At 45.7% G+C, this 26,135-nt stretch overlaps 1 protein-coding gene across 1 annotated transcript in view; it reads left to right on the forward strand.

Annotated features, from left to right (window-relative positions):
• Window positions 1–24,268, forward strand: part of APEX2 (apurinic/apyrimidinic endodeoxyribonuclease 2) — a 226,327-nt gene extending 202,059 nt beyond the window's left edge. The window contains exons 14-17 of the mRNA XM_082264617.1: window positions 13,175–13,238; window positions 14,977–15,019; window positions 17,758–17,876; window positions 23,822–24,268. Of these exons, the coding sequence (XP_082120743.1) occupies window positions 13,175–13,238; window positions 14,977–15,019; window positions 17,758–17,876; window positions 23,822–24,070 (475 nt within the window). The 3' untranslated portion in view covers window positions 24,071–24,268. The remainder of the gene's footprint in view (window positions 1–13,174; window positions 13,239–14,976; window positions 15,020–17,757; window positions 17,877–23,821) is intronic.
• The last annotated feature ends 1,867 nt before the right edge of the window (window positions 24,269–26,135 follow it).

Consider the following 26,135-nt stretch of genomic DNA (forward strand, 5'->3'; position numbering starts at 1 on the left):
AGGCGCCGGAAGGTGTGTAAAGGGGCGGAGCCGCCTCCTTGGCCCAGGGAAAGCAAGCCAAAGACTTCCTGTCTGTAACAGACAGTGCTGGAAGCAAGTTGATAGAAACTTCTGTGCATCAGGTGAGCTTGGGGTCTCTCTCTCTCTCTCTCTCTCTCTCTCTCTTTCTGAGGGGTCCAAGCAGGTAGACTGAGGGGCGCTATTGCGCTGGGGGACTAAGTTTAAAAAAAAAAAAACTTGCAAATTAATTTTTTTGTGTTTGCTGGCAAGTGTCTTGTTACATGAACCCTGCCACACATGTATCCCCACCTGATCCCCTCGGGGTGGCCGCAGGACCCTCCAGTACCCCATTTGTGATGATGCATTATCAGCAGTTTTGGAGTCTTTGGTATCCCGGGTGGAGGTAGCCTGTCAGGGACGGGGGTCAAGAAGAGCGACCCCCGCCTACCCCTAGGTCATCTGATACTTCAGATACGGATTCTGAGCTGGTCATTGCAGCCCCTTTTTCTGGGGTTGTTGTCTCAGGTACGGTCTCCTCAGACAGTGAGGAGGACGCGTCTGCCTCCGCCATAGCACAAGAAGCGTTGGTGGAAGCACCAGTTGTGTCTGTCCGGGAAACCTTAAATCTTGAGGTTACACGGGCAGAGGTAGCGGAGACTCATATTCCTTCTTTGGTACTAGCAAGCCTACCAAAATTTATGAAGGGTTTCCCTTGCTCAAATGGGGTCGTCCGTAAACGAGCCTCTGCTATTTCCAAACGCATTGCTAGGCGCTATCATTTTGAGGAATCCCTCATTACAAAGATGGACGGTACCACCAATAGTGGACTCACCGATTTCCAGACTAAATAAAGCCACTGTTATCCTGTGGGATTGACAGAATGGACCTCACCCATCTCTAGGGTGGGGGGACGTCTTCACCGGTTTCCGGATCCAGGGCTTTCCAGAATCCCGGATAAAGGGGTTCGCAAGGTCATATGGTCGGGATACAAGATCGAGTTTCGATCACTTCCACCGGTGCGATTATTCCTTTCCAATATTCGACATCCCCGGGTCGCTTAAAAAGCTTTGCGGGGGACAGCTTGATGCAACAAGCAGTGGTAGTTCCCATTCCTTGGGTTCTAGTCGAACCTGTTCACAATGCCCAGGAAAAAGGGCTAGGTGCGTCCAATTCTGGTCTTGGAAGAGATGGAGTCCATCCATACAGTGGTGGCCTCCCTGCATCAGGGGGATTTCCTGGCGTCCATAGACATTTAGGGTGCCGATCTTCATATCCCCATCTTCGCAGGACATCAGCGTTTTCGTTGCTTTTCCCAAAGATCATCCCTGGTTCCCACCAGGAGACTGAACTATCTGGGCCTAATTTTGGATACATCCTTGGCAAGAGTGTTTTTCCATGCGGAGAAACTCCAGAAGATTCAGTCATGATTCGGATATTACTGTCCGTCAACTGGCTGGGATTGATGGTCGCCTCTTTAGAGGCAGTACCGTTTGCCCAGTCTCATACCCGAATTCTCCAAAGAGGAGATTCTTCTCATATGGAATCGGAATTTCCGATTCCCTGGACAATCGGATCCGATAGAGCGAGCGGACCAGGGAGGCTCTGGTCTGGTGGCTTCGGTCTCCGATGCTCAGCCAGGGGAAGTCATTTCTTCTGATAAATTCCAGGTCACCGATAAATGTGTTGGAACTGAGAGCGATCAGACTTTGTCTGATTTACTGGACCGAGCAGCTCCAGGGCAGCCCGGTTCGGATCCAATCGGACTATGCCTCGGTCATGACTTATGTCGATCACCAGGGGGCACCAAGAGTGCCCTGGCGGCCATAGAAGTGGCCAACATTCCTATTGGGGGAACAGTTGTTCCAGTTCTCTCCGCGATAGTTATCACGGGGGTGGACAGGCAGATTATTTCAGCCGTCAGATTCTGGATCAAGAGGAATAGTCTCTTCATCCAGAAGTATTTCTCCAGCTGTCCCTTCATTGGGGCACCCCGGAGATAAATCTGTTGGCAGGCTGGCTCAACAGGGCTCGCGCCCGCGATCCTCTAGCGGACGCAGCAGACGCGCTGAGCGCCCCGTAGGGGAAGTATCAGCTACTGTATGTCTTCCCCCTTCTCAAGTTACTGCTGAGATTTCTCCGCAGGATAGAGGTGGAGGGAACTCCAGTTATCCCGGTAATTCCGGGCTAGCCTCGTCAAGCCGGGTACACCGACTTGGGCAAGACTAGTCGCGGACACTCCTTGGAGACTTCTCAGGGAGGATCTGCGGTCTCAAGGACCGATCTTCCATCGTGCTTTACAGTCGTTGGCTTTAACGGCCTGGCCATTGAGACCCAGGTACTGAAGGACAAGGAATTGTCAGCTTCAGTTATTCCTACTCTAATTAAAGCAAGAAAAGCGACTTCCAGCAAAGTCTATTATCGCACATGGAAGGCTTACATTGCGTGGTGTGAATCGTAGGAGTTTTCCCCCACGTACCTATTCGGTGACCCGAATCTTGTTTTTTTTCTGCAAAAGGCGGTTGAGCAGAAACTATCCTTGAGCACTATCAAGGGTCAGGTTTCAGCGTTAGCAATCTTCTTCCAGAAGCCTCTGGCTACTCATTCCTTGGTGCGGAATTTCATCCAGGAGGTGCAGCACTTGGCTTCGCCAGTGCGCGCGCCCTTACCACCCTGGGATCTTAATTTGGTGTTGTCGGTTCTTCAGAAACCTCCCTTTGAAAATATCAGGGAGATTCCCTTGCTTACGTTATCCCAGAAGGTGGCCTTCTTGGTGGCTATCACTTCTGCACGCAGGGTGTCAGAACTGGCTGCATTATTGTGTCATTCCCCATATCTGGTGGTTCATAGGGATAAGGTGGTTCTTCGTCCGAAGCCATCCTTTTTTCCTAAGGTGGTTTTCAGACTTTCATCTGAATGAAGATATTGTGCTACCTTCCTTGTGTCCTAAGCCCAGTCATCCTCGGGAATGTGCGTTGCATTCCTTGGATGTGGTGCGGGCAATCAGGGTATACCTGAAGACTACGGAATCGTTCCGTAAGACGGATTCACTTTTGTGATCACGGATGGCCCCAGAAAGGGGTTGTCTGCATCTGCCGCGACTATCTCCAAATGGATTAGACAGTCGGTGGTACAGGCTTATTCTATTAAGGGTCGGAATCCTCCGTTCCCTGTTAAGGCGCACTCCACTCGAGCGCTCAGTACTTCCTGGGCCTACCGCCATCAGGCATCAGTGGTCCAGGTGTGCAAGGCGGCTACCTGGTAGTCGGTGCATACCTTTACAAAATTTTATAAAGTTGATGTGATGGCATCGGTGGATGCCTCATTTGGCCGCAAGGTTTTGCAGACCACAATTTGAGGAGACCGGTGGTCTACCTCGAGGGTTTTTTTCAGTTGGAATTTCTGTTGAGTCTCATCTTTTGTTTGATGAGCCTTTTAAACTTCTAGTTGGCACCGGTTGGGCCTTCTAGATTGGATTTTGATTTCCATTTTCCCACCCCTCATTTGTGGCACTGCTTTGGGACGTCCCGAGTTGATATTAATCAAGGAGGACTACGTCTGTCAATGAGCGACAGAGAAAAATGGATTTTTGTAAAATCTTACCGTAAAATCCTTTTCTCTTAAGCTCATTGACAGACGTAGTACCCGCCCCTCTGTTTTTGAGTTGGGTTGGGTTAAATTCTCTAAACACTGCTTTGTGACCTAACTGATTTGCTGTAGCAGGAAGTGAGAGGATATACCCTCTGGGACTGCCCCTGGGGTGTGGCCAGAACGTTTTCTTTCCTGTCTAGTCCTACTCCTGTAGAGGGCAGTATAACCCGAGTTGATATTAATCAAGGAGGACTACGTCTGTCAATGAGCTTAAGAGAAAAGGATTTTACGGTATGATTTTACAAAAATCCATTTTTCTCTGTTTTAGATGCATTAAAGAGGTTGTAAACCCCCTTAATGACTTGTGCCTATAGGTAAGCCTTTAATAAGACTTATCTATAGGTACTGTAAATATCTCCTAAACTTGCACCGTTTAGGAGATATTTACATTACATGCAGGCCATGACATCATTGGCGCATGCGCTCTGAAGGAACGGCTACCCGTGCCGTTCGTTCAGAGCCCTGTGCCGTGAACAGCGGCTTCTGCACGCATGCGTGGGAGTGATGTCATCGCGCCTCCGGCCAATCAGATAGCCGTAGGACGCGAACCAGGAAGCAGGACGGCCGAACATGTCTGCCGTGTTACTGGTGAGCAGGCAGAACTGTGGGGGCTTCGTTCTTAAGTAAATATTTCATAATGATCTAGTATGTGATGCACACTAGATCATTATGCCTTTGTCTTTCAGGTTTTTCTTTTTTTTAATTTTTTTTTTTCCCTGAGGTCTACAACTTTTTTAATAATTTAGTTTATTCAGCATGCATCCCCCTGGAGAATTAGTAACATAAAGTATGGACCATTTTTAAAGAAAACATGAGTGAGCATGCAAAACACATTGTTTTTATTTCTTATGGGATTCATATTCTGTAACTGTAGATGATAACAGAATGGCCCAATCACAAAACAGAACAGGGCAACAAGCCAACAATATAAATTACCCCTGTTTAATAGTATCCATCCCCTTAGTTCTTAATACTGTATATTGTCCCCTTTAGCATCAATGACAGTGGTCAGTCTTTTGTAATATTTGTCTTTGAGACCTCAAATTCTTACAGGTGGTTTAGCTGCCCATTTGTCTTGGCTGTGCCTGGTGGGGGCTCCTGCCAGGGCCCCCCTTCCTTCCTGTGACATTTTCTGGGGCCTAGGGATCCCTCTTGGGTCCCTGGGTGCCTCATTGTGCCGCCGTTTTCTTGTAGCCTGTGTGCTCAATGCACAGCGGCCATGTTTGTGTAGTCCGGCGGCCATTTTGTGTTAGTTTGCCTTTGAAAATAGCGGCGGCCATGACAGTGGAGTCCTCTGGGCAGCGATTTGGACGGTGGGAGCCCCTCCTCATCCCCTGGTGCTGACTCCTGGATCTTTTTACTTCCTGATCGCCGCATGTTGAGTGCAGATTATCCTGGTGGCTGCAGGTGCCTGTTTCTGCTGGGTGGTGAGTCTGGTGGGGTCCTCTCCCTCTCTGCTGGGGATTGATTGGTGCTCGTGGCTGGGTGGTGCTGCCGGAGCACTGGAGGTGTTCCTTTTTTGTGTGGTCTCGGTATTGACTAATAGAGTCCTTGAAGCACATTTCCCCACCTGATCCCCTCTTAGAGGCTGTGGGACCCTCCGGGTCCCAACTATCCATTGATGAATGGATGGTGGTCCTGAAGTCCTTTGTGTCCCGGGTGGAGGTGATTTTTGGGTGACGGTTAGCAAAAAGCACCCCCCACCTTCCCCTGCCTCATTTGTCTCTTCAGATCCTGAATCTCATTCGGCTGCTGATTCATACTAGCTCATTATGCCTTTTTCTTTCAGGTTTTTTTTTTTTTTTTTGGAGGTTTACAACTACTTTAAGGTCAGGAGTGATGGCCACTCCAGAACTTTCACCTTTTTCTGCTGCAACCACTAGAGGGTCAGCTTGGCCTTGTGCTTAGGCTCATTTTCGTGTTGGAAAGTCCAAGAGCGTCCCATGCGCAGCAGAAGAATGCAAATTGTCTGCCAGTATTTTCTGAGAACATGCTGGATTCATCTTGCCATCAATTTCCACAAGATCTCTTGTGCCTTTAGAGCTCACTCACCCCCATAACATCAGTGAGCCACCACCATGCTTCACAGTGGGGATGGTATTCTTGTCACTTTAGGCCTTATTGACCCCTTTTCAAACATACTGCCTATGGTTGTGACCATAAAGATTTATTTTGGTCTCATCAAAGGCCAAAGCTAGGGGGTGTTTAAGCAGCTCTGGAGTTGAAGCTAAGGGGTGTTGGGGCAGCTCTGGACCTGAAGTTGGGGGGTGTTGGAGCGGCCCTGAAGCGGAAGCTGGGAGTTGTTGGAGCAGCTCTGGATCTGGAGTTGGGGACTTTGGAGCATCTCTGGAGCCAGAGTTGGGGATGTAGGAGCAGTTCTAAAGCAGGAGTTGGGGGTGTTGGCGCAGCTCTGGAGCGGGAGTTGGGGGTGTCAGAGCAGCTCTGGAGTGGGTGTTGGAGCAACTCTGGAGCCAGAGTTGGGGATGTTGGAGCAGTTCTAAAGCAGGAGTTGGGGGTGTTGGCGCAGCTCTGGAGCAGGAGTTGGGGGTGTCAGAGCAGCTCTGGAGTGGGTGTTGGAGCAGCTCTGGAGCCAGAATTGGGGGTGTTGGAGCAGCTCTGGAGCCAGAATTGGGGGTGTTGGAGCAGCTCTGGAGCCAGAATTGGGGGTGTTGGAGCAGCTCAGGTGCCAGAGTTGGGGGGTGTTGGAGCAGCTCTGGAGACGGAGTTGGGGATTTGTTTAGGCCTTGGAGAAAGTATGGAGAGAGAAGCGATTTTAAAGCAAACAAAAGCCTGTATACACAGATACTTGAAGTGAAACTTTGTCAGGATTAAAATGTGAGTTCTGCCATTGCTGACTTGTTTCTGAAGGACTAAACTCTGGGACTGTTATCTTAATTCTTGCCTCACTATTTAGGGGTCTGCTTATAACAGAGTGGATACCACTATTCGCTCTCCACTGCAAAGTTACTGCACACTACAGCCTAGATTTATAACCCATTCATAAAATGTAGGCTATGATCATCTCAGTGTACTGCTGCAGAGAGAACTGTCATTGGAGTAGAGCCAGATAAGGTGACTGTTCACTTGACCAGGCTGTCTTCCTGACTTTCTCCTCCCCCTTTATTTTATTTGCGCTTTGCTTGCTTCAGAGATCCGAAGCCAGGCTGAGTACAATGCACATTAAAGCGGACCTTCAGTCATTTTTTTCATCTTTCCATCTATTAAATCCTCTGCCCTTGTTGTTTTAACTTTGGATTGTAAACATTTTTTTCTCTGCGAGCTAATACCTTATACAGCCCACTTCCTCTTTCTTGTCTGGTAAAAAGCCTATGCTAATGATATAATGCACAGCTCTCACTCTCCTGAAAGTTTGCTAGCAAAGGAGGAGGGGTGAGTCATAGGAGAGCCAATGAGAACTGCAAAGCTGCAGGGGGCTGGATGTGGGCGGAGATACTAGGAGACTGCAGAGATCCAGGAGTATTCAAGAGAGGAGAAATGTGCAGGCAAGCAGTGGTGTGTGCGGGTCTGTATGTATATATATATATATATATATATATATATATATATTAAATAAATAAATCTAGTAGTAGGGAGTATCCCTAAATATGGTTTGGAAGGACCCAAAGGCCAAGAATCCTCCAAACCTGCAAGTATAGAATTGAGAACAAAGCCAGGGGCCCAAACATAGCCACTGAGGGCCCTGAGGGGTTCCTGGATAGAAATCAACACAACACAGAATAAAGACTCAAAGGAGGGAAAAAAATAAGAATAGGAAAAAATGAGAGCTCTGGGGGATTTTGATGGTACCATACGAATAAGTTGTATAACTCAATAATATACCATGTGTATAAAATTCAGAACTTTAATTCTATAATTACAATAAGAACATACATGTGCAACATTAAAATCAACACAATAGTACAGTGAGTATATTGTAGGACCATTGGTGTATTGCAAACCAGAATGCCAACAGGCTATACTAGATTAGGAGATTAGGTTATTAGGATATAGGAGATATGTAGTGTGTGCCTCTGTGTAAAACCAGGAAGTGAACAGGCAGCAGCAGCTTCAGCTGCCCACAGTTGAAATGGCTGCAGCAAGACTTAGTGGAGGGAGATTTCTGCAGCATATTACATAGTTACATAGTTAGGTTGAAAAAAGACACAAGTCCATCTGGTTCAACCAACAAAAAAAAAGGAAGGCAAAAATCCCCAGCAAAGAATGATCCAATTTACTACTGCAGGGAAAAAAAAAATCCTTCCTGATCCCTCGAGAGGCAATCGGATATTCAATGGATCAACTTTACCTAAAAAAAAATTTAGTACCCACTTACTGTATTTTAAGTACACCGAGGAAAGAATTCAGACCTTTTTTAAAGCAATCTAGTGAGCTAGCCAGAACCACCTCTGGAGGGAGTCCATTCCACATTTTCACAGCTCTTACGGTGAAGAAACCTTTCCGTATTTGGAGATGAAATCTGTTTTCCTCTAGACGTAAAGAGTGCCCCCTTGTCCTCTGTGTTGACCTTAAAGTGAACAACTCAACACCAAGTACACTATATGGACCCCTTATGCATTTATACATGTTGATCATATCCCCCCTTACTCTCCTCTTCTCAAGATATCTAATGTTTCCTCATAGCTGAGCTCCTCCATGCCTCTTATCAGTTTGGTTGCCCTTCTCTGCACTTTCTCCAGTTCCCCGATATCCTTTTTAAGAACTGGTGCCCAAAACTGAACTGCGTATTCCAGATGAGGTCTTACTAATGATTTGTATAGGTGCAAAATGATATCTCTCTCTCTCTCTGGAGTCCATGCCTCTCTTAATGCAAGAAAGGACTTTGCTTGCTTTGGAAACAGCAGCTTGGCATTGCATGCTATTATTAAGCTTATGATCTACCAGAGCACCCAGATCTTCTCCGCTATGGATTCCCCCAGTTCTACTCCACCTAGTATGTATGATGCATGCATATTCTTCCCCCCCGGGTGCATAACATTTTTATTTATCAACATTAAACCTCATTTGCCACATAGTTGCCCAATGAAACAGTGCATTGAGGTCAGCTTGTAGGCTCCATGCACACAGGGCGTCATAAAAACGAGCTCCAAAGCTGTTTACTTGACGCCGGGAAACAGCAGCTGTAAAAACGTGCTTTCAGTAGCTTTTTCCATTAGCGTTATTGCACGTTTGGCCACAGTAGCTGTTAGCAGCGTTTTTTCTGCCTCCATTCAAAATCAATGGTTCCCTATGGGAGCCTATTGATTTGAATGGTAGTCGCACCGCAGGTCGGATCAGGGTGATCCGACTTGCGGCGCGACTTGCACTGTGAGAATCTTGAGGGGGAACTCCATGCCAAAATGGGGAAAAAAACGGCGTGGGGTTCCCCTCCAGGTTCCAAACCAGGCCCTTCTGGTCTGGTATGGAATTTGAGGGTAGCCTCACGCCGAAAAAACGGCGTGGGGGCCCCCCAAAATCCATACCAGACCCTTATCCAAGCATGCAGCCCGGCATACCAGGAAAGGGGAGGGGACGAGCGAGCGGCCCCACCCCCCCTGGATCATACCAGGCCACACGCCCTCAACATGGGGGGGGTTTGGGTGCTTTGGGGCAGGGGGGGCTCTGCACCCCCCACCTCAAAGCACCTTGCCCCATGTTGATGAGGACAAGGGCCTCATCCCCACAACCCTGGCCGGTGGTTGTGGGGGTCTGCGGGCAGGGGGCTCATCGGAATCTGGAAGCCCCCTTTAACAAGGGGGCCCCCCAGATCCCGGACCCCCTCCCTATTTGAATGGGTATGGGGTACACTGTACCCCTACCCATTCACCTCATAAAAGGCAGTGTGTGTAAATAACGACAGGAGACGTTTTGGAAAGTTTATTAAAAATCTTCATCCTGTCTTCTCCCTCTCCGGTCTTCTGCTCTTTTGCTGTCCTCTCTTCTTGTCTTCTCCTCTCCGGTCTTCTGGTCTTCTGCTCTTTTGCTGTCGGCTCTTCTTCTTCCTCCGGTCCTCCTCCTCCGACGTCTCCGGCGATTATGCCGGTCTCTGCAGCTTATTATATAGCCATTAGGGGCGTGGCTGCCCGATGACATCATCGGGAGACCCCGCCCCCTTGTGTCACACATGACGTCATCTGTGACATAAGGGGGCGGGGTCTCCAGATGACCTCATCTGGCGGCCACGCCCCTAATGGCTATATAATAAGCTGCAGAGACCGGCATAATCGCTGGAGACGTCGTCGGAGGAGGACCGGAGGAAGAAGAAGAGCCGACAGCAGAAGACCGGAGAGAAGAAGACAAGGCAAGAGCGGACAGCAAAAGAGCAGAAGACCGGAGAGGGAGAAGACGGGATGAAGATTTTTAATAAACTTTCCAAAACGTCTCCTGTCGTTATTTACACACACTGCCTTTTATGGTGTGAATGGGTAGGGGTACAGTGTACCCCATACCCATTCACATAGGGAGGGGGTCCGGGATCTGGGGGGCCCCCTTGTTAAAGGGGGCTTCCAGATTCCGATGAGCCCCCTGTCCGCAGACCCCCACAACCACCGGCCAGGGTTGTGGGGATGAGGCCCTTGTCCTCATCAACATGGGGGCAAGGTGCTTTGAGGTGCAGAGCCCCCCCTGCCCCAAAGCACCCACACCCCCCCATGTTGAGGGCGTGTGGCCTGGTATGATCCAGGGGGGGTGGGGCCGCTCGCTCGTCCCCTCCCCTTTCCTGGTATGCCGGGCTGCATGCTTGGATAAGGGTCTGGTATGGATTTTGGGGGGGACCCCACGCCATTTTTTCAGCGTGGGGCTACCCTCAAATTCCATACCAGACCCGAAGGGCCTGGTTTGGAACCTGGGGGGGAACCCCACGCCGTTTTTTTCCCCATTTTGGCGTGGAGTTACCCCTCAAGATTTTCACAGCGCAAGTCAAGTCGGATCATCCTGATCCGACTTGAGGTGTGACTTCCATTCAAATCAATAGGCTCCCATAGGGAACCATTGATTTTGAATGGAAGAAAAAAAAACGTATAACGTGGCTTAACGCATGTTAAGCAACGTTATTCAGCCTTTAGCAGTGTCAGACGTTTTTACAGCTTGACGCTGCAGCTCCAGAACGCACAGTTCCTGGGGTTTTTTTTGGAGCTGTAAAACACCTATGCCACTTGGAGCTCCTAAAAGCTCTATGTGTGCATGAGGCCATAGAATAACATGGATGGGCGTTCTGCAGCTGCAAAAAAAAACGTCTAACGCTGCTAACAGCAGCTCCAAAAGCATCCAGTGTGCATGAGGCCGTAAGTTGGAGACATCCTGTAAAGAAGTTATTCCACTGCAAAGCTTGGTGTCATCTGCAAAGACTGAAATTGTAATTTTAATCCCAGACCCGATATCATTTATAAAGATATTAAAAAGTATGGGTCCCAACACTGAACCTTGGGGTACACCACTGATAACCTTAGACCATTCAGGATAAGAATCTTTAATCACTACTCTCTGAGTTCTATCTTTTAGCCAATTTTCTATCCAATTACAAACCGATCTTTCCAAGCCTGTAGACTTTACCTTACACATTAGCCATGTGTCGGGAACTGTGTCAAACGCTTTTGCAAAATCCAAGTATACTACGTCCACAGCCCCCCTCTGTCCAAGGTTTTACTTACCTCCTCATAAAAAGAAATCAGGTTTGTTTGACAACTTCTGTCTTTCATGAATCCATGCTGTCTGTTGCCTAAAATATTTTTCTCCAGCAAGAACTCATCCATGTGGTCTTTTATTAATCTCTCCAATATCTTCCCGACTATAGATGTTAAACTAACAGGTCTATAGTTACTTGGCAAAGACTTTGATCCCTTTTTAAATATAGGCACCACATTGGCCCTACGCCAATCCAGTGCTACTATTCCAGTCCTTAACGAATCCCTAAAAATTAGAAACAAAGGCTTTGTATACACAGAGCTGAAGAAAGTATTTAATAAATTTGCCTTCTCTTTGTCCCCTGTCACCCACTCCTGATTATTTTGTAAAGGGCCTACATGCTCAGACCTAACCTATTTACTGTTAATATATTTGTATTCTGCAAGTACAGAATCATAGTATATATAAAATAATGTGCAAAGTGGTTGGAGGGAAACTTCAGAGTGGCAAATATGTTTTTATTACATAATGTGTGCAAAAATGGTGCGCTGTTCCTTTAAATCTTGTGATAGAAAATAAATGCAATGTGAAGAAAATGTTCCTGTAAATGCTGCAGTGCTCCGCTGCGCACGTATCACTTAGTGCTAAATAGCAGTGTAAACCACAATGAAGTGCAAATGTAACTAAATATGAATAACATTTTGTGAAAAATAGAAATGTGCAAAAAACATACAATCCACTGAAAGATCTTAATATAAACCACAGCAAAGTGCATATGCTATTAAGTGCAAAATAGATGTGAAAATGAAATCTACATGAAAACATGCACAAAAAACTTTTATAGTCCACTGAAAAGTGCCAATTGAAGAGTGCTTTGTGTTCCACGATGCAAAAACCCTACAGATGCTCTACTGTGGGGTGGATAGTCTCTTACCACAGTGTATTGATCCCAATTACAGAGATCAGAGGAATCCTGCATCAAATGGAATAAGCTCATCATATGGCCAAACATGAAATGGGGAGAAGCCTCATAGTAATCAGTAAAAAATATTTATTAATACATAAACAGATGTACAATTAAGAGAAAGCAGTAAAATAAAGCATGAAAAAAAGTTAGGCATGGAGTCACCCGTCTAATTGGCTGTAATGACGTCATACGTGCGCTCCATCCGACCCATTTCAACAAAACTGTAGTCTTCTGGGATTAGAAGAAGCCGTGTGGCACCAACAGATGAGCTTATAAAGAGGAAGTGACAATGGAAGTACAAAGTGCAAGGTGCCACTGCTGGAAACAATACATGTATAAAGATATGATCGGTTACAAAGAACCTATGATTGATGAAAAATATTTTAATAAAACAAGAAAAGAAAAAATTGTTAAAAGCATAAGTAATCCAGATCGTAAAAAAATATGTCTGCATGCATTGTCGCCATCTAGCGGTTACATGAAGGTATCACATATACTATTTAAAATTGCAATGCACCTTATTGAAATTAATATAGTGCATGCTTTATATATTGTATTATAAAAGCCCATATATATATATATATATATATATATATATATATATATATATATGAAATAAGGATCTAAAAAATAGTTAAAAAAAAAAGGGGGAGATGTAGAAGACATCCATCAATATAGTGGGTAGTAGAACCTACCTGAAAATATTTTGGCAAGTACAGAATCACATTATATATATATAATAATATGCAAAATGGTTGGAGGGATGCTTCAGAGTGGCAAATATGTTTTTATTACAAATTATGTGAGCAGCAGTGACACCCAGTGACACCCCCACAGGGATAATAAGCATGTACCAAAAAACAAGCCAGCAGCTACAGCTCACCTTTTATAATCCTTTACAGAACTGTTTCACCTGCTCATCTTTATTTCTAAAATTAGGAACGGTACTGAGATCAGCAATGGATTCCACATAAGAGTGGATCTTGCCTCAAAGAACTCTACGGTAAGCTGCTTTAAATATATCTAATCCAAATGATAAAAATGTAATTAGCTACACCAGTGTTTCCCAACCAGGGTTCCACAATAGGTCTCCAGGGGTTCCTCCACAAGCAGATGAACAGTGGATTGCACCCCCACATAGCTGACAGGCAGAAAAGCGCAGAGATAAACAACCTGCATCACTGTCGTGTGCCGATCCCAGCTGGCCCTCTCTCCTGTCCATCCCAGGTGACTGTGTGTGACCTCACTCGGGAGGGACGGGAGAGGAAGGCAGGCACGAATCAGCGCGCAAGATATGTTTCAGCAGCTTCCTTGAGCTACTCTGCAAAAGGAAACTGCTACAGATCCCAGTATTGCACTCTTCTGTGCTATATTGTTCTCTACTGGCCCCCTCTATGCTATACTTTTCCCTCCACCCCCCCCCTTTCTGGCCCCCCTGTTCTTTAAAGTTCTGTCCTGGCCCCCCTGCGCTATACTGTTCTCTTCTGGACCCACCCCTGTGCTATACTAGACTCACCCCTGACATATAAAGTTCTTTCCTGGAACCTCCCCTCTGCTATACGGTTCTCTCCTGGCCTCACTCCGGTGCTATACTGTTCCCTCCTGGCCCCACCCCTGTGCTATACTGTTCCCTTCTGGCCCTCCTGTTATATACTATTCCGTTTTGGCTGCCCTTATACTGTTTCTTCCTTGCCCCCCTGTTCTTTACTGTTTACTCCTGCCCCCATGTGCTATACTGTTCCCTCCTAGCCCCCTTGTTTTATACTGTTCTCTCCTAGCTCTCTTATACTGTTCCCTCCTAGACTGACCCCTCTGCTCCTATAATGTTCCTTCCTGGACTCACCCCTCTGCTCCTATAATGTTCCTGCCTGGACTCACCCCATGCCACCTTGTTCTCTCCTGGACCCACCCCTCTGCTATACTGTTCCCTCTTAGACCCTCCCCTGTGCTATACTGTTCCCTTCTTGACCCACCCCTCTGCTATACTGCTTCCTCCCAGGCCTCCTATACCCACCCCTCTGCTATAGTGTTCTCTGTTGTATACTGTTCAATTTTAGCCCCCCTTTTACTGTTCCCTCCGGGCTCCCCTATACTGTTCTCTCTTGGTCCCGTCCCTGTGCTATACAGTTTCCTCCTGGACCCACCTGGTGCAATACAGTTCCTTCCTGGCACCGAGTACCCGGAAGTGATGTGGGTTTTTTTACATGGAGACCGGCGCATGCGCACTTGTGGCAGGGATACCGGCTTTCAATGGGGACACATCTTCATGCTACACCGGGTCTTCTCTTCGGCAGGGGCGGTGGAGGTAGGATGTCCAGGTCTCCCAATGGGATGGGAGACCCGGATTAGCCGCGGGAGGGGGGGGGCTTCCCCTCCCGCTCCTTGTAATGACAGCCGAGCGGCTTCTCAGCCGCATCGGTTGTCATTATTATTTATTTATATATTATTTATTATTATTTATATTACAAGTCAGCCGACCATCGGCCATGGACACCGGTACCGGGGTGATGCTTCTAGCTGCAGGCATCACCCCAGGACATGCACTTTCCCTAAATATCGGCAATATTGGTAACCTCGGTCGGTCTTTACTAAAAACTTTCCTTTTGCTCCTATTTTATTTTCTATACATTGCACAGCTACATGCAACCAACCAGCTGGCTTTAGTTTTGTCTTTATAATTCCACTGCATGCTTGTCCAATGTTATAAAATTTACATTTTTTTTTTTTATTTTTTTATATAGCATGACAACAAGAAATCCGCCTTTGTGGGAAATCTTCCATATGGTAAGATCTCTTAAATCAGCTCAGTCTAAATATGTCATATTATACTGATCATGCAAACAAACTGGCTGCACTTCTGTTATTTCTCTCTTAAAGTGTTACTAAACCCTCAACAGTAAAATCTGTCTGTAGAATAGTATGCGTGTTATACTCACTGTGTAACTTAAGTGACTATTCCTCTGCATTGTGTGAAAAGGCTGTGTGATCCTGTATGCACAGAGCCTCCCCCTCCAGCAAGTTCACTCTGGACAAGTCTAGATAATCACAGTAAGTGTAGTTCAGCTGCACATGCTCAGTTTGGTCTCCATTGCCCAGAGAACACTTCCTGGTTTTAGCTGAGCTATTCAGGTCACATGGTATCAACATCACACATTTGGGGGTGTATACAGATCCTAAATGACAGACCAGTCCCTCCCTCCTCCTCCATGCCCAGTAACTAAAAAAGAACTCAGTGGGTGGGATGTCACATCTTGATTGATGGCTGATTTTTTTTTTGGGGAGTGTACATGTGATCAGCACAGGGCCAATCAGCACTGTCCAGACATGCTCAGACAGAGAATTAGAGGGCTTGAAGCCTGATAGGACAATCTTCAGAGAAATGAAAACTCCTACAAACTATCAGCACTCACTGATGCAAGTCACAAGATTGCTGTAATTGGTATAAACTGCTGATGGGAAAAGATATTTATCATTTTATATTTACTAAAATAATTGCATCTCCATGTTCTGTGTACTGTAGGAGACCAGATATAGTAAATGCAGGACCTGGGTTTAGTAACATTTGAATATGCAACAAGCTTTACTGCAAGGGGATCTCAGGGGGGTGGGGGTCAGGAAGGAATTTTTCCCCTGCTGGAGCAAACTGAATCCTGCTTTGCTGGGGGTTTTTGCCTTCCTCTGGATCAACTGCGGGTATAGGATTCTATGGTTGTTTGTTTGTTTTTTTTGTTTGAGCTAGATGGACTTGTGTCTTTTTTTCAACCTGACTGTGCAAGACGTTCTGGTTTTAGACAGTCTGACTTTGTGAGATTGTGCTGCTTGCAGTAAAGTTTGTTGGATATGAAGAAAACAATGGCAGAAATTCAGCCTGTTTGTATCTGGATACTGTGGGGAGGAAGAGATTGCAGTTGGAACGCACCCATGGTCAGTGGATGATCTAAGACCACCTGGAGTAGTGATATTGATGTATGTTTATTGTGCTAATGGGACTGTTATATTTACAATTAACACTCTAGAACCAGCGTTCATGCATCCCATGAAGATCACTTCTTAGGACTTCAAAATATCAGGATTTTGCACTAAGGCCTGTTTCACACAGGCTTTAGCTTGTATAAGAGCAGTGTGAACAGAAGGCTTTGACAAAAGAATTTGCAGGGCTTTCAGCAAGCTGTGTTGAAGCTTTTAAAGTACCATTCAACTCCAGTTTGTAAATTGTGAACACAGATCCTAATGGGAGTGCTGATTGCCAATAACAGCAAGCTGCTAGCAGGTTTCCAACAAGCGCTGAAGCCTGCTAGCAGCTTGCTTAAAGTGGCAATAAGTACTTTTTAGGATCTGCGTTCAACATTTATCAACTGGAGCTGATTGGTACTTTAAAAGCTTGCTCCTCACAATGCTCCTTTACAAGATGAAGTGTGTGAAACAGGCCTAAGTTTGTCATTGCATCTGATAGCAAAGTGATATGTAAAATATCACCAGCCAGCAGTCTTCACTGCCCCCAAAATATATTTTACATAATTAATGGTAATTAATAATGGTAAACAGGACATAGAGGGAGAATCCTCTTAACAGGGGCACAGACAGCAATAAAAACCTTTTTTTACGTTAAGGCCCTGTTGATATATCACATAGCGGGAAAGAGCGTTCCCGCCGTGTGATTTTCAAAGTGCGTTTCTGTGACTTTTGAATGAGCTGTCCTATGCACGTTTGTTGCCCACAAATAAGTTCCTGCTCCTTTTTGGGTGACAAGCTTCATGCTATTTTTAAAGGCGCATTTTGGGGTACCATTAACCACTTACTGCAAACCGACTTACCTGCACGTCGGCTTGGAGAAGCATAGATACATCGGTGCAGCTTGGACTAATGTAAACTATGTATAAATATACAAGCCTGGAATTCGGTAAATGGATAGAACATAATAATACTATTAGGAGGTGCAAGTGGAGGAAAGCCACCTGTTCCAAAAATGTTTGTGTTTGGCTGGGCACCCTCTATGTTCCTAGGTCACCTTATGGAGGTGCAGGGTGTCATTAAATGTTTCCAGCCAGAGTGCATTGTGAGGGTTGAGACTTGCCTCCAGGTACTGGCTATCAATTTTGGGCAACATATAAAGTGTCAGGAACATTTTTGTATTAAAGCTGGCCATATATTATACAAGGTTAATATTCAATTTCCTTTAGATTTACCTTCAACTATTTAGTACAAGGGCCTGCCTGATTGCATACAAATTGACAGTTTTTTGACCTCATATTATATGGTTTTGGTAACTGTAAAGGAAAATTGTAAAAGAAAATGTTATGTCTGGCCAGCCTTGGATGTTTAGTGATACCAAGAAGGCACGTCTTCAGTTCTTTTCCTACTGGGTAGCCCATTTTATCATACAGGAACTCTGATTTGTTTCCGGTGTCCCTGAATTACTAAGCAAGTCCACATGAGATGGACAAACAATCCAGGACCCCGCTGGCATTCAGTGGATCGCTCTTAGCTGGTACAATCACTTATCTAGTTTCTCGTTTTCTTAGATGTGGAAGAAGAAGCTCTCAGGGACCACTTTTCCGAATGTGGAACCATAGAGGCCGTTCGTATCATCAGAGACCAGAAAACTGGGATTGGTAAAGGCTTTGGTTATGTGTTATTTCAGGTAAGAATAAAGAGAAATAAAAATGTATTTCTCTTTCGTTCATTGACGGACACAGCTTCTGATATTCTTAACCATTGGGTTATACTGCCCCCTACAGGAGTAGGACACAAGGCAGAAAAAAAGTCTGGCTACACCAATGGGCAGTCCTAAGGGGTATACTCCCTCTCTCTAGTATCCACCATTGGGGCACAAGAAGTGTCCTGACGGATCGGGAAGTAGCCAGCATTCTAAGGTGGGCAGAACGATCATTCCAGCCCTCTGCTGTACACATTCCATGGAAGGTACAGAGGTTTGTGGCATGGTCTCGGGATCCTCTGGACGATACGGCAGATTCATTAGTGGCTCCCTGTTGTCTAATTTATGCCTTTCCCACTCTCAACCTTCTGGCAAGACTCCTGTGCAGGATCGAGGTGGCAAGGAATTCCGGTCTTTCTGGTGGCTCCAGACTGGCCTCCACGGTCTTGGTATGCCGATCTGGTCCGGCTGGTCGCCGATACTCCTTGGAGACTTTCTCTCAGGAAAAGATCTGCTGTCTCAATGACCAATCTTCCATCTTGCTTTACAGTCGTTGGTTTTTACCGGCTTGCCTGTTGAAAGCCAGGTCCTGAAGGATAAAGGTTTTGTCTGAATTGGTGATTTCTACCCTGTTAAAGGTTAGAAAATCTACCTCTACCAAGATCTACCATCATACTTGGAAGACGTACGTTGCGTGGTGTGTGAGTCTTTTGGGGTTCTCACTCGCTCCTTTTCCGTGGCTCAGATCTTGGCTTTTCTCCAACAGGGGGTTGAGCAGTGCCTGGCCTTTAGTACCATCAAGGGCCATGTTTCGGCCTTGATGGTTTTCTTTCAACATCCATTGGCCACACTTTCCTTGATGCCTACCTTTATCCAGGGATTTTCGACACTTGGTTCCTCCAGTGCAGTCTCCATTACCACCGTGGGTCCTCAAAGTGGTGTTGTCAGTTATCCAGGAACCTCCCTTCAAAAATATTGATGGTTCCCCTGCTTACGTTGCCCTACAAGGTGGCCTTTTTGGTGGATATCACTTCTGCGTGCAAGGTGTCCGAGCTGGCGGCGTTTTCTTGTCGTTCACCTTACCTGAACAGAGCTAAGGTGGTTCTTCGTCCCCGCCCGTTGTTCATTCCAAAGGTCTCCGATTTCCATTTGAATGAGGATATTGTGTTGCCTTCCCTATGTCCCAGGTCTAAACATCCTAAGGAAATTGCTCTGCGTTCCCTGGATGTGGTTTGGGCAATCAGGGTGTACCTGGCAGCTGTTAGACTCACTATTTGTACTCACGGTTGGATCTCGAAAAGGATTGGCCGTTTCTGCTGCGACCATTTCCAGATAAATCAGGCAGACAGTGATTTCAGGCCTATTCAATTAGAAGTCAGGGCACACTCTACTCCGGCGCTTAGTGCTTCAAGGGCCTTTTGTTATCAGACATCAGTGATACAGGTTGCAAGACGGCCAACTGGTTGTCTGTGCACACTTTTACAGAGTTTTATAAAGTGGATGTGTTGGCATCTGCGGATGCTTTTTTTGGCCGCAAGTTTTTGCAGGCTGCTGTTTAGAGGACCTAGTCCTCTTTGAGGTTGTATTGTTTTTTTCAGGTGAGCTTCAGTTGTTCTTGGCTGAGATCCATATTACCTGGATGGCTATGGTTAGCCTTGGAAATTTTTTTCTGCTGTTTTCCCAGTCCTCATGTTTAACACTGCTTTGGGATGTCCCAATGGTTAAGAAGAATCTAGAGCTGTGTCCATCAATGAATGAAAGAGAAAATGGGATTTTTGACTTACCGTGAAATCCTCTTCTCTGATGTTCATTGACAGACACACAACACCCACCTCTCTGTGGAGTTGGCTTTCTGACACTGCTTGTAACAAAACTGAGTGCCTATAGTGGGTGTACACCCCCTGGGACTACCCATAGGCATAGTCAAGCTTTTTCCTGCCTAGTGTTCTACTCCTGTAGGGATAACCCAGTGGTTAAGAAGGATCAGGAGCTGTGTCCGTCAATGAACATCGGAGAAATGGATTTTACGGCAAGTCAAAAATCCCATTTTTTTTTCCTATTTCTTTAGAACTGATATTGGCTGAGTCAGAATGATAATGTCACACTCTCCGATTCTGTGAATAAATACAAAGCTTCCTCTGGTTGAGAGAGTGTGATGTCATCAGCTCGCCTCTCTGCCTTAGCCAGTCTGAGGAAGCTTTGCATTCATTCACAGAATACAAAACTGCCTATAAATGGTGGAGCACCACTCAGAATGACTGTCTGTCTTTTTCAGGGTGTGAGACGGGAAGTCTCTGTCCAACAGCTGAAACCTTGCCCTGTTTAGTGTATGGAGCTGAAGCTACATCCAGTGCAGCACTTTTGCTTGGTCCAAACAAACTATTTAAAGTTACAGGAAACCTGGAGGTTGGTTTTAATGTCTGCAGGAAGCGTGAAAGCATTACAGCTGATCTTCAGATTTTAGTGAGGTCTAAATCATTAGTTTTGTCCAAAAGGAACTCATTTAGTTCACTAACAGATGCAGCTGCAGTGTGCGCTCTACAAACTGCATGTAGCCTCAGATCCATGTATACAGTGCTGTGTTGCCAACTTCACATTCCACGCCTGGAACAAAATCAAGTCAGACTGTGGGGGGGTGGGGGATTATGGCCACATAAGCCCCAAACTCTGTCCTACTGTCTGAGGAACACCACATTCATGCCGGCCCCAGGCTGCACACACAGCTCTCACCACCTTTTAAGTTGCGCCTGCACCCACTATTATGTCCCAGAGACAGAAAGAAGGCATCCAGCTGGAGAAATTATCGAGCTTCTTCCCGATCATACGGCGTGAGCTTCAACAAAATGGCAGCGAAGACCCACCCAGCACAGCCGTGGCCGGTCCTGTAGCGATGGCTGCCTCACAGAGCAGGGCTGCCGATGCTGGAGCTACAGATTACATGGAGGGCTGTGACACTGCCCCTCTCCCCAGCAGGGGAAGTCCAGCCAAATTTCAGCCCAAGAGAGACTCAAAGGCTAAAGATACAGATGAATCATGCATGGAGGTATGTGCCACAAATACCCACACATCTGACCCCCAGCATACAGACCCCTTTACCTCCTTTCCTACTGCAGAGAGACAGATCTGTGACACCACGTTGAAAGACATGCTTCTGTCCCTACGCTCATCCCTTCAAGCTGATAGGTTAGCATGCTTTAGGAAGCACTCTGCAGAAGTACAACACTTGGGCAAAAGGGTTAACTACCTGGAGGATACCATGGGCACCTATGTCATGTCTTATAATGCAATGGTGGATGCTCATGCAAGGCACAGTGAGTAGATTGCCTGGCTGAAATCAAAGGTAACAGATTTAGAGGGCCGTTCACACTGCAACAACCTCAAAATTAGAGGGATCCCTGAATCGATCCAATCATCTCAACTCCCACACTGTGCATGACTACTTCCTTGCTGTAGTATCCTCTTTCATCCGTGAACCTCAACTTAGACAGGATCCACAGAGTTCTCCAACCTTCCTTTTTTCCACAAGAGATCCCAAGAGACGTTCTGCTGAGAATACATTTTTATCAAGTAAAGGAGAAGACCCTCGCGGCTTTTCGACACAGAGATGAGCTTCCTGGACAAGCGGCTACACTTCAAGTTTTGCCAGATCTCTCCGCTTACACCCTTCAGAGGCATAAATAGATGATCTCTGTAGCCAAGACTCTTCAAAATCATCAAATCTGGTACCAGTGGGAGGGGAGGGATGCCCTGCTAGTAGACAGGGCACTGGCCTGGCTGGTGCTTTCTGGGACTTCCAGCTTTTCTATGGCCCAGCGTAGTGGTCCAATATTTTGTTAACTCCTTCTTGAAGGAATTAAGCATAGCCTTAAGGTGGCCTTGTGATTCTGCTAGGTCACCCCAAAATACTCTTTGATCTCACTGTGAAAAGACTCCACTTGTAATGTTTACCAGGTAAACAATCCACCATTTCTCATGAATACCCCCTCAAGTCTGATTACCATCAATTCATCTGATTACCTTTTGTCAGGCCAATCTACATTTTACGACCCCCCTGCGAAAAACTCCTCAGGTCTTTTGATTTGTAAAGTGCAACTTGCCTACCAGCTGTGTTAGGCCATAATCCATATTTATACACATACATATACAGAATTTCCTATAAAAATAATGCAACAAAGGGAACCCACGTGAGATAGGCGGTTGCAGCGTGACGTTTGGAGGTGAGGTCCAGAGAGGTGACCCAGGAGGGCTCTGGCTTACGTTGGAGTTTTCCTGATTTACAGGATCCGAAGGATTGGGTGGTGAAGTGTCCTATATGGTCAGGCGCAATGAGACACTACCTAGTGCCCTTTATCTGCTTCCTGCCCCAGGTCTGACTTCTCCCCCAGCTGACCCAATGCAGGTTGGTGGACACATACTTGCACTCTTTTGCCGCTCCCTGGTGTGCTCAGAGCTTACTTAGCCTTGTAAGCAATTTCCTTTTATTTTGCTGTGCAGCGAAACAGGAAGTGACGTCACTCGCCGGGTGCCGCTTCTGTTCTGAGGGCACCCATGCCTCCGACAAGATGGCCACTGACCGGAAGTCGTCCGGCAGAAATGAGGAAAAAATGCAGAGGCTGTAAATGCCGCAGCATTTTTGGCCCCGCCGCCATCTTGTTTCTCTCATCTAGGCTGCTTAGGCAGGGAGCCTGCTCGGCCATCCAAAAGGGGAGTGGGGGTTGTGAGCTGTGAGATGACCCTTCAGCTGGGGGATGGTTGTGGATCCTCCCCATTGGAGAAGGAACCTCAGGCGAACGAGCTGACCTGGCTCTGGTGCTGCCCCTGACTCAACACTGCCCAGGCCCCACTGGACCAAATGAATGGCCGACCAGGGAGTCCCCTGCAACAAGCACAGAGACTTCGAAGAAAACAACAAACTAGTGCAGCTCCTGTGTTGGTCCTGAGGAAACACAAACAACTTAGGCAGCTATGGCAAATACATTTATAATGGTGGACTTATGTGTTTCCTGTTACAGGTAGGAGGAGCCTCTCTCAAATGCGGCCCTGGAAGTAGATTCGTGAAAACCGAGCACGGATTTCTGTGGATGTCTGCTGCCTCAAATCCCTTTTTGTCTCTTCATGTAGTGTTGAGATCAGGGCGCTGTGAGGGCCAAACCATTACTTCCAGGACTCCTTTTTCTTTGTTACGCTGAAGATAGTTCTTAATGACATTGAATGTTTGGGGTAATTGTCCTGCTGCAGAATACATTTGGAGCCAATCACACGCCTCCCTGATGGTATGGCATGACGGATAAATATCTGTCTGTATTTCTCAGCATTGATGACACCATTGATCCTGGCCAAATCTCCAACCCTATTTGCAGAAATGCATCTCCAAACTTGCAAGAAACCTCCTCCATGCTTCACTGTTGTCTGCACACACGCATTGTCCAGCCCCCCCCCCCCCCCCCCCCCCCACCAAACTGCCTCCTGCTACAGCCAAATATTTTACATTTTGACTCCTCAGTCCAGAGCACCTCCTGCCATTTTTTTTACATCCCAGTATATATGTTTTCATGTATAGTTGAGTCACTTAGCTTTGCTTTCATGTCCTATTCGTGAAAACCTAGGAATTGGGGTGTAGAAAAATGGCAGCAGGTGCCGTGGACTGATGAGTCAAAATGTTAAATATCTGGCTGTACCAGGAGGCAGTTTGTTGGTGGTTACAGCAAATATTGATTTGGATTTCTCTTCAGTCCATTTACTTTCCTATTAACACTTCTATTTCTGAAAGCATTTTTCACATCTGTCTAAAACGTTTGCACAATACTGTATAGAACAAAATGTTTAGAATTATTTAACATTATGTAAAAAGGAGCCCATTGTTTAATTCATCCAAATACCTCAGTATATTTAACCCAACAATTAAATATTTTTTCACCCTTTTTTTTTAGGGTGCAGATGCTGTGCAATTGGCTCTGAAGTTAAACAATACAGACCTAATGGGGAGAAAAGTTAGAGTAAAGCGCTGCCTGCCCGGTGGAGCACAAAGCACACACAAGGATGGAGCGTCCTTCAAACCGAAGCTGCAATCCCAGAAACCAGGAAAATTAAAGAAGAAGTCAAGCTTTGTGGGTGAAACTGCTGATGCCACAAAGAGTAAAAACAAGAAGCCCAAAACTAAGAAGAAAAAAACAAAGTGATTGAGCGTGGTCCAGTAGTACAGTTTGTTATTTTAGGAGACAATACCTTCAGTGGGCAAGGATTCAAAGTGACAGTCTTTGCAATAGAGGCTTCCTGACCTACAGATACTTACCTCATCACTGCTCCATCTGTCACTGCCAGCACTAAAAATCTCTGGTGAAGGAGTGGCAAGGAAGCAATGGTAAGGTGAGTGTCTATGGGGTAGTAAAGGGGCGTGGCCTCTTGAAGACGTTTCTATGGTATTTTTTACAAACATCAGTATTTTGTTACAGAATTTTGTTTAGTGAACGTTGTATGGAGCCACCCCAGAATTTTTTTGTGTTTGGTATATTACCTCAATAAAACTGATAACACATTTTTAGAAAAATGTCCTCACCCATTTCTTTGGAAATTCATGCAATACCCTTACTAGTAAGCACCTCTTTTGAAGAGGTTTGTTTTCCATGCTAGTAACATGACTCTATCCACTGTGATCAGCAGACAGAAGAAATCCATAGTATCACAACATGCCTTTTATGAATGGGTCATAAAAATGCAAGCCTAAACCTGACCACGCTGTACAGTAACTACAATCAGATTGCATAATTTCCTTTTAAATGTACAAAATCTTCAATACAAGGACCTACCTATAAACAATACATGTAATTTGTGTCCAGTCCTGAAGACCATTGCACTACATAGTTGTTTCAAAAGGAGATTGTACAATCAAACTGTATACTTTATGGTCAGCTTTAGGCCCCTTTCACACGGGCTGGTTTGCTCAGCAGAGGATCCGTTCGCTGATCCCCTGCTGAGCTGAGTGGCTGGATGACAGGTCGGTGTCTGCTTCACTTGTGCAGAGTGGACACGGAAACTGCCCCTCTGCTCTATTGGCAGTCAGATGTAAATGGACCAGCTGTCTGTTTACACCCATCTGCCCTCTGATCTGGCCAGACTGCGGGGAACAAACCCCCTTCTGTTGGTTTTTGTTGGATCGTATCAGCGGTAGCCCGGTGTAAATGGACACGAGTCTGCTTATATGGGCGCAACTTCTCATAGAGGAGAATGAAGGGTCCAATCGGGCACGCCTGAAAAATGGACAGGTGGACCCAATCAGACCTCTCCTGTGAAAGGGGCCTTAGTGTGGAGTATCACAGATAGCAGAGTGTATTTCGCTGTATGTTCGAAGTCCTTGCTCATACTAATGTGACATTTTTGTTGGCTCACACTTGTGAATTTGCATGGGTTTACTATCTGCAGTTGCATAGCTTTGATGGGCACAAAAGCTTTCACTTTCCATCTCTGGATATTTGAACCCCTATTGCTACCCAGCTGTGTGGTATTGAACAACCTCCTGTTTATTTGGAGGAGCATTGAGCCTTTATTGTCCGATTTTTATCATTACATCAAAAATGATTTGAATCTCTTACCATGTCCAAAAATTCTATAAAGTTTTATTATATTGACATTACTATTTTTTTGGAGGAGATCTACACAATGACAGGATCAACAGAGACATTTAGAAACCCACTGTGGGCAATACTCTCAGTACACTGCCATGTAACCTCGGTATACTAACAAACATTCCAGTGGGTAAATTATACAGGTCTATGAAATAAATCTAAATTGCATTGTCAGAACAAATTAGATCTGATACATAGGTTAAAAATATGTAGTTAGCCTAAAATGGATAAGCTAAAGCTGAATGTATAGTAGTAAAGAGATACACAAGGGTATAAGGGTATATTGAGTTGGAAAGACATTTGTTTAGGTGGTATTTGCCATGTACAATCTTCGGATCCATTTGTTGTGTAGTGCAAAAATCCATACAACCAACAAAAGCCATGGCGATGGTGGACAGTTTGTCAACTCCCAGCAAGCCCTTAAAGCCATTGTGGTTGTATGGAGTAAACAATTGATTCAGAGCTGTGCTGTTTTTTCTCATTTTAGTGAATAATCACAAAACGAGGATCTAACCCAAGTGTTACGAGAAAACTTCCAAAATGTAGCTATCAATTGGTGGACACCACATTGAATACACATTTTTAAGTGTTCTTTCCTATGGCAAGTACATTTACTATTATT

Source organism: Pelophylax lessonae (assembly GCF_965119305.1).
Source record: "Pelophylax lessonae genome assembly, chromosome: 7".
NCBI classification, from domain to species: Eukaryota; Metazoa; Chordata; class Amphibia; order Anura; family Ranidae; genus Pelophylax; species Pelophylax lessonae.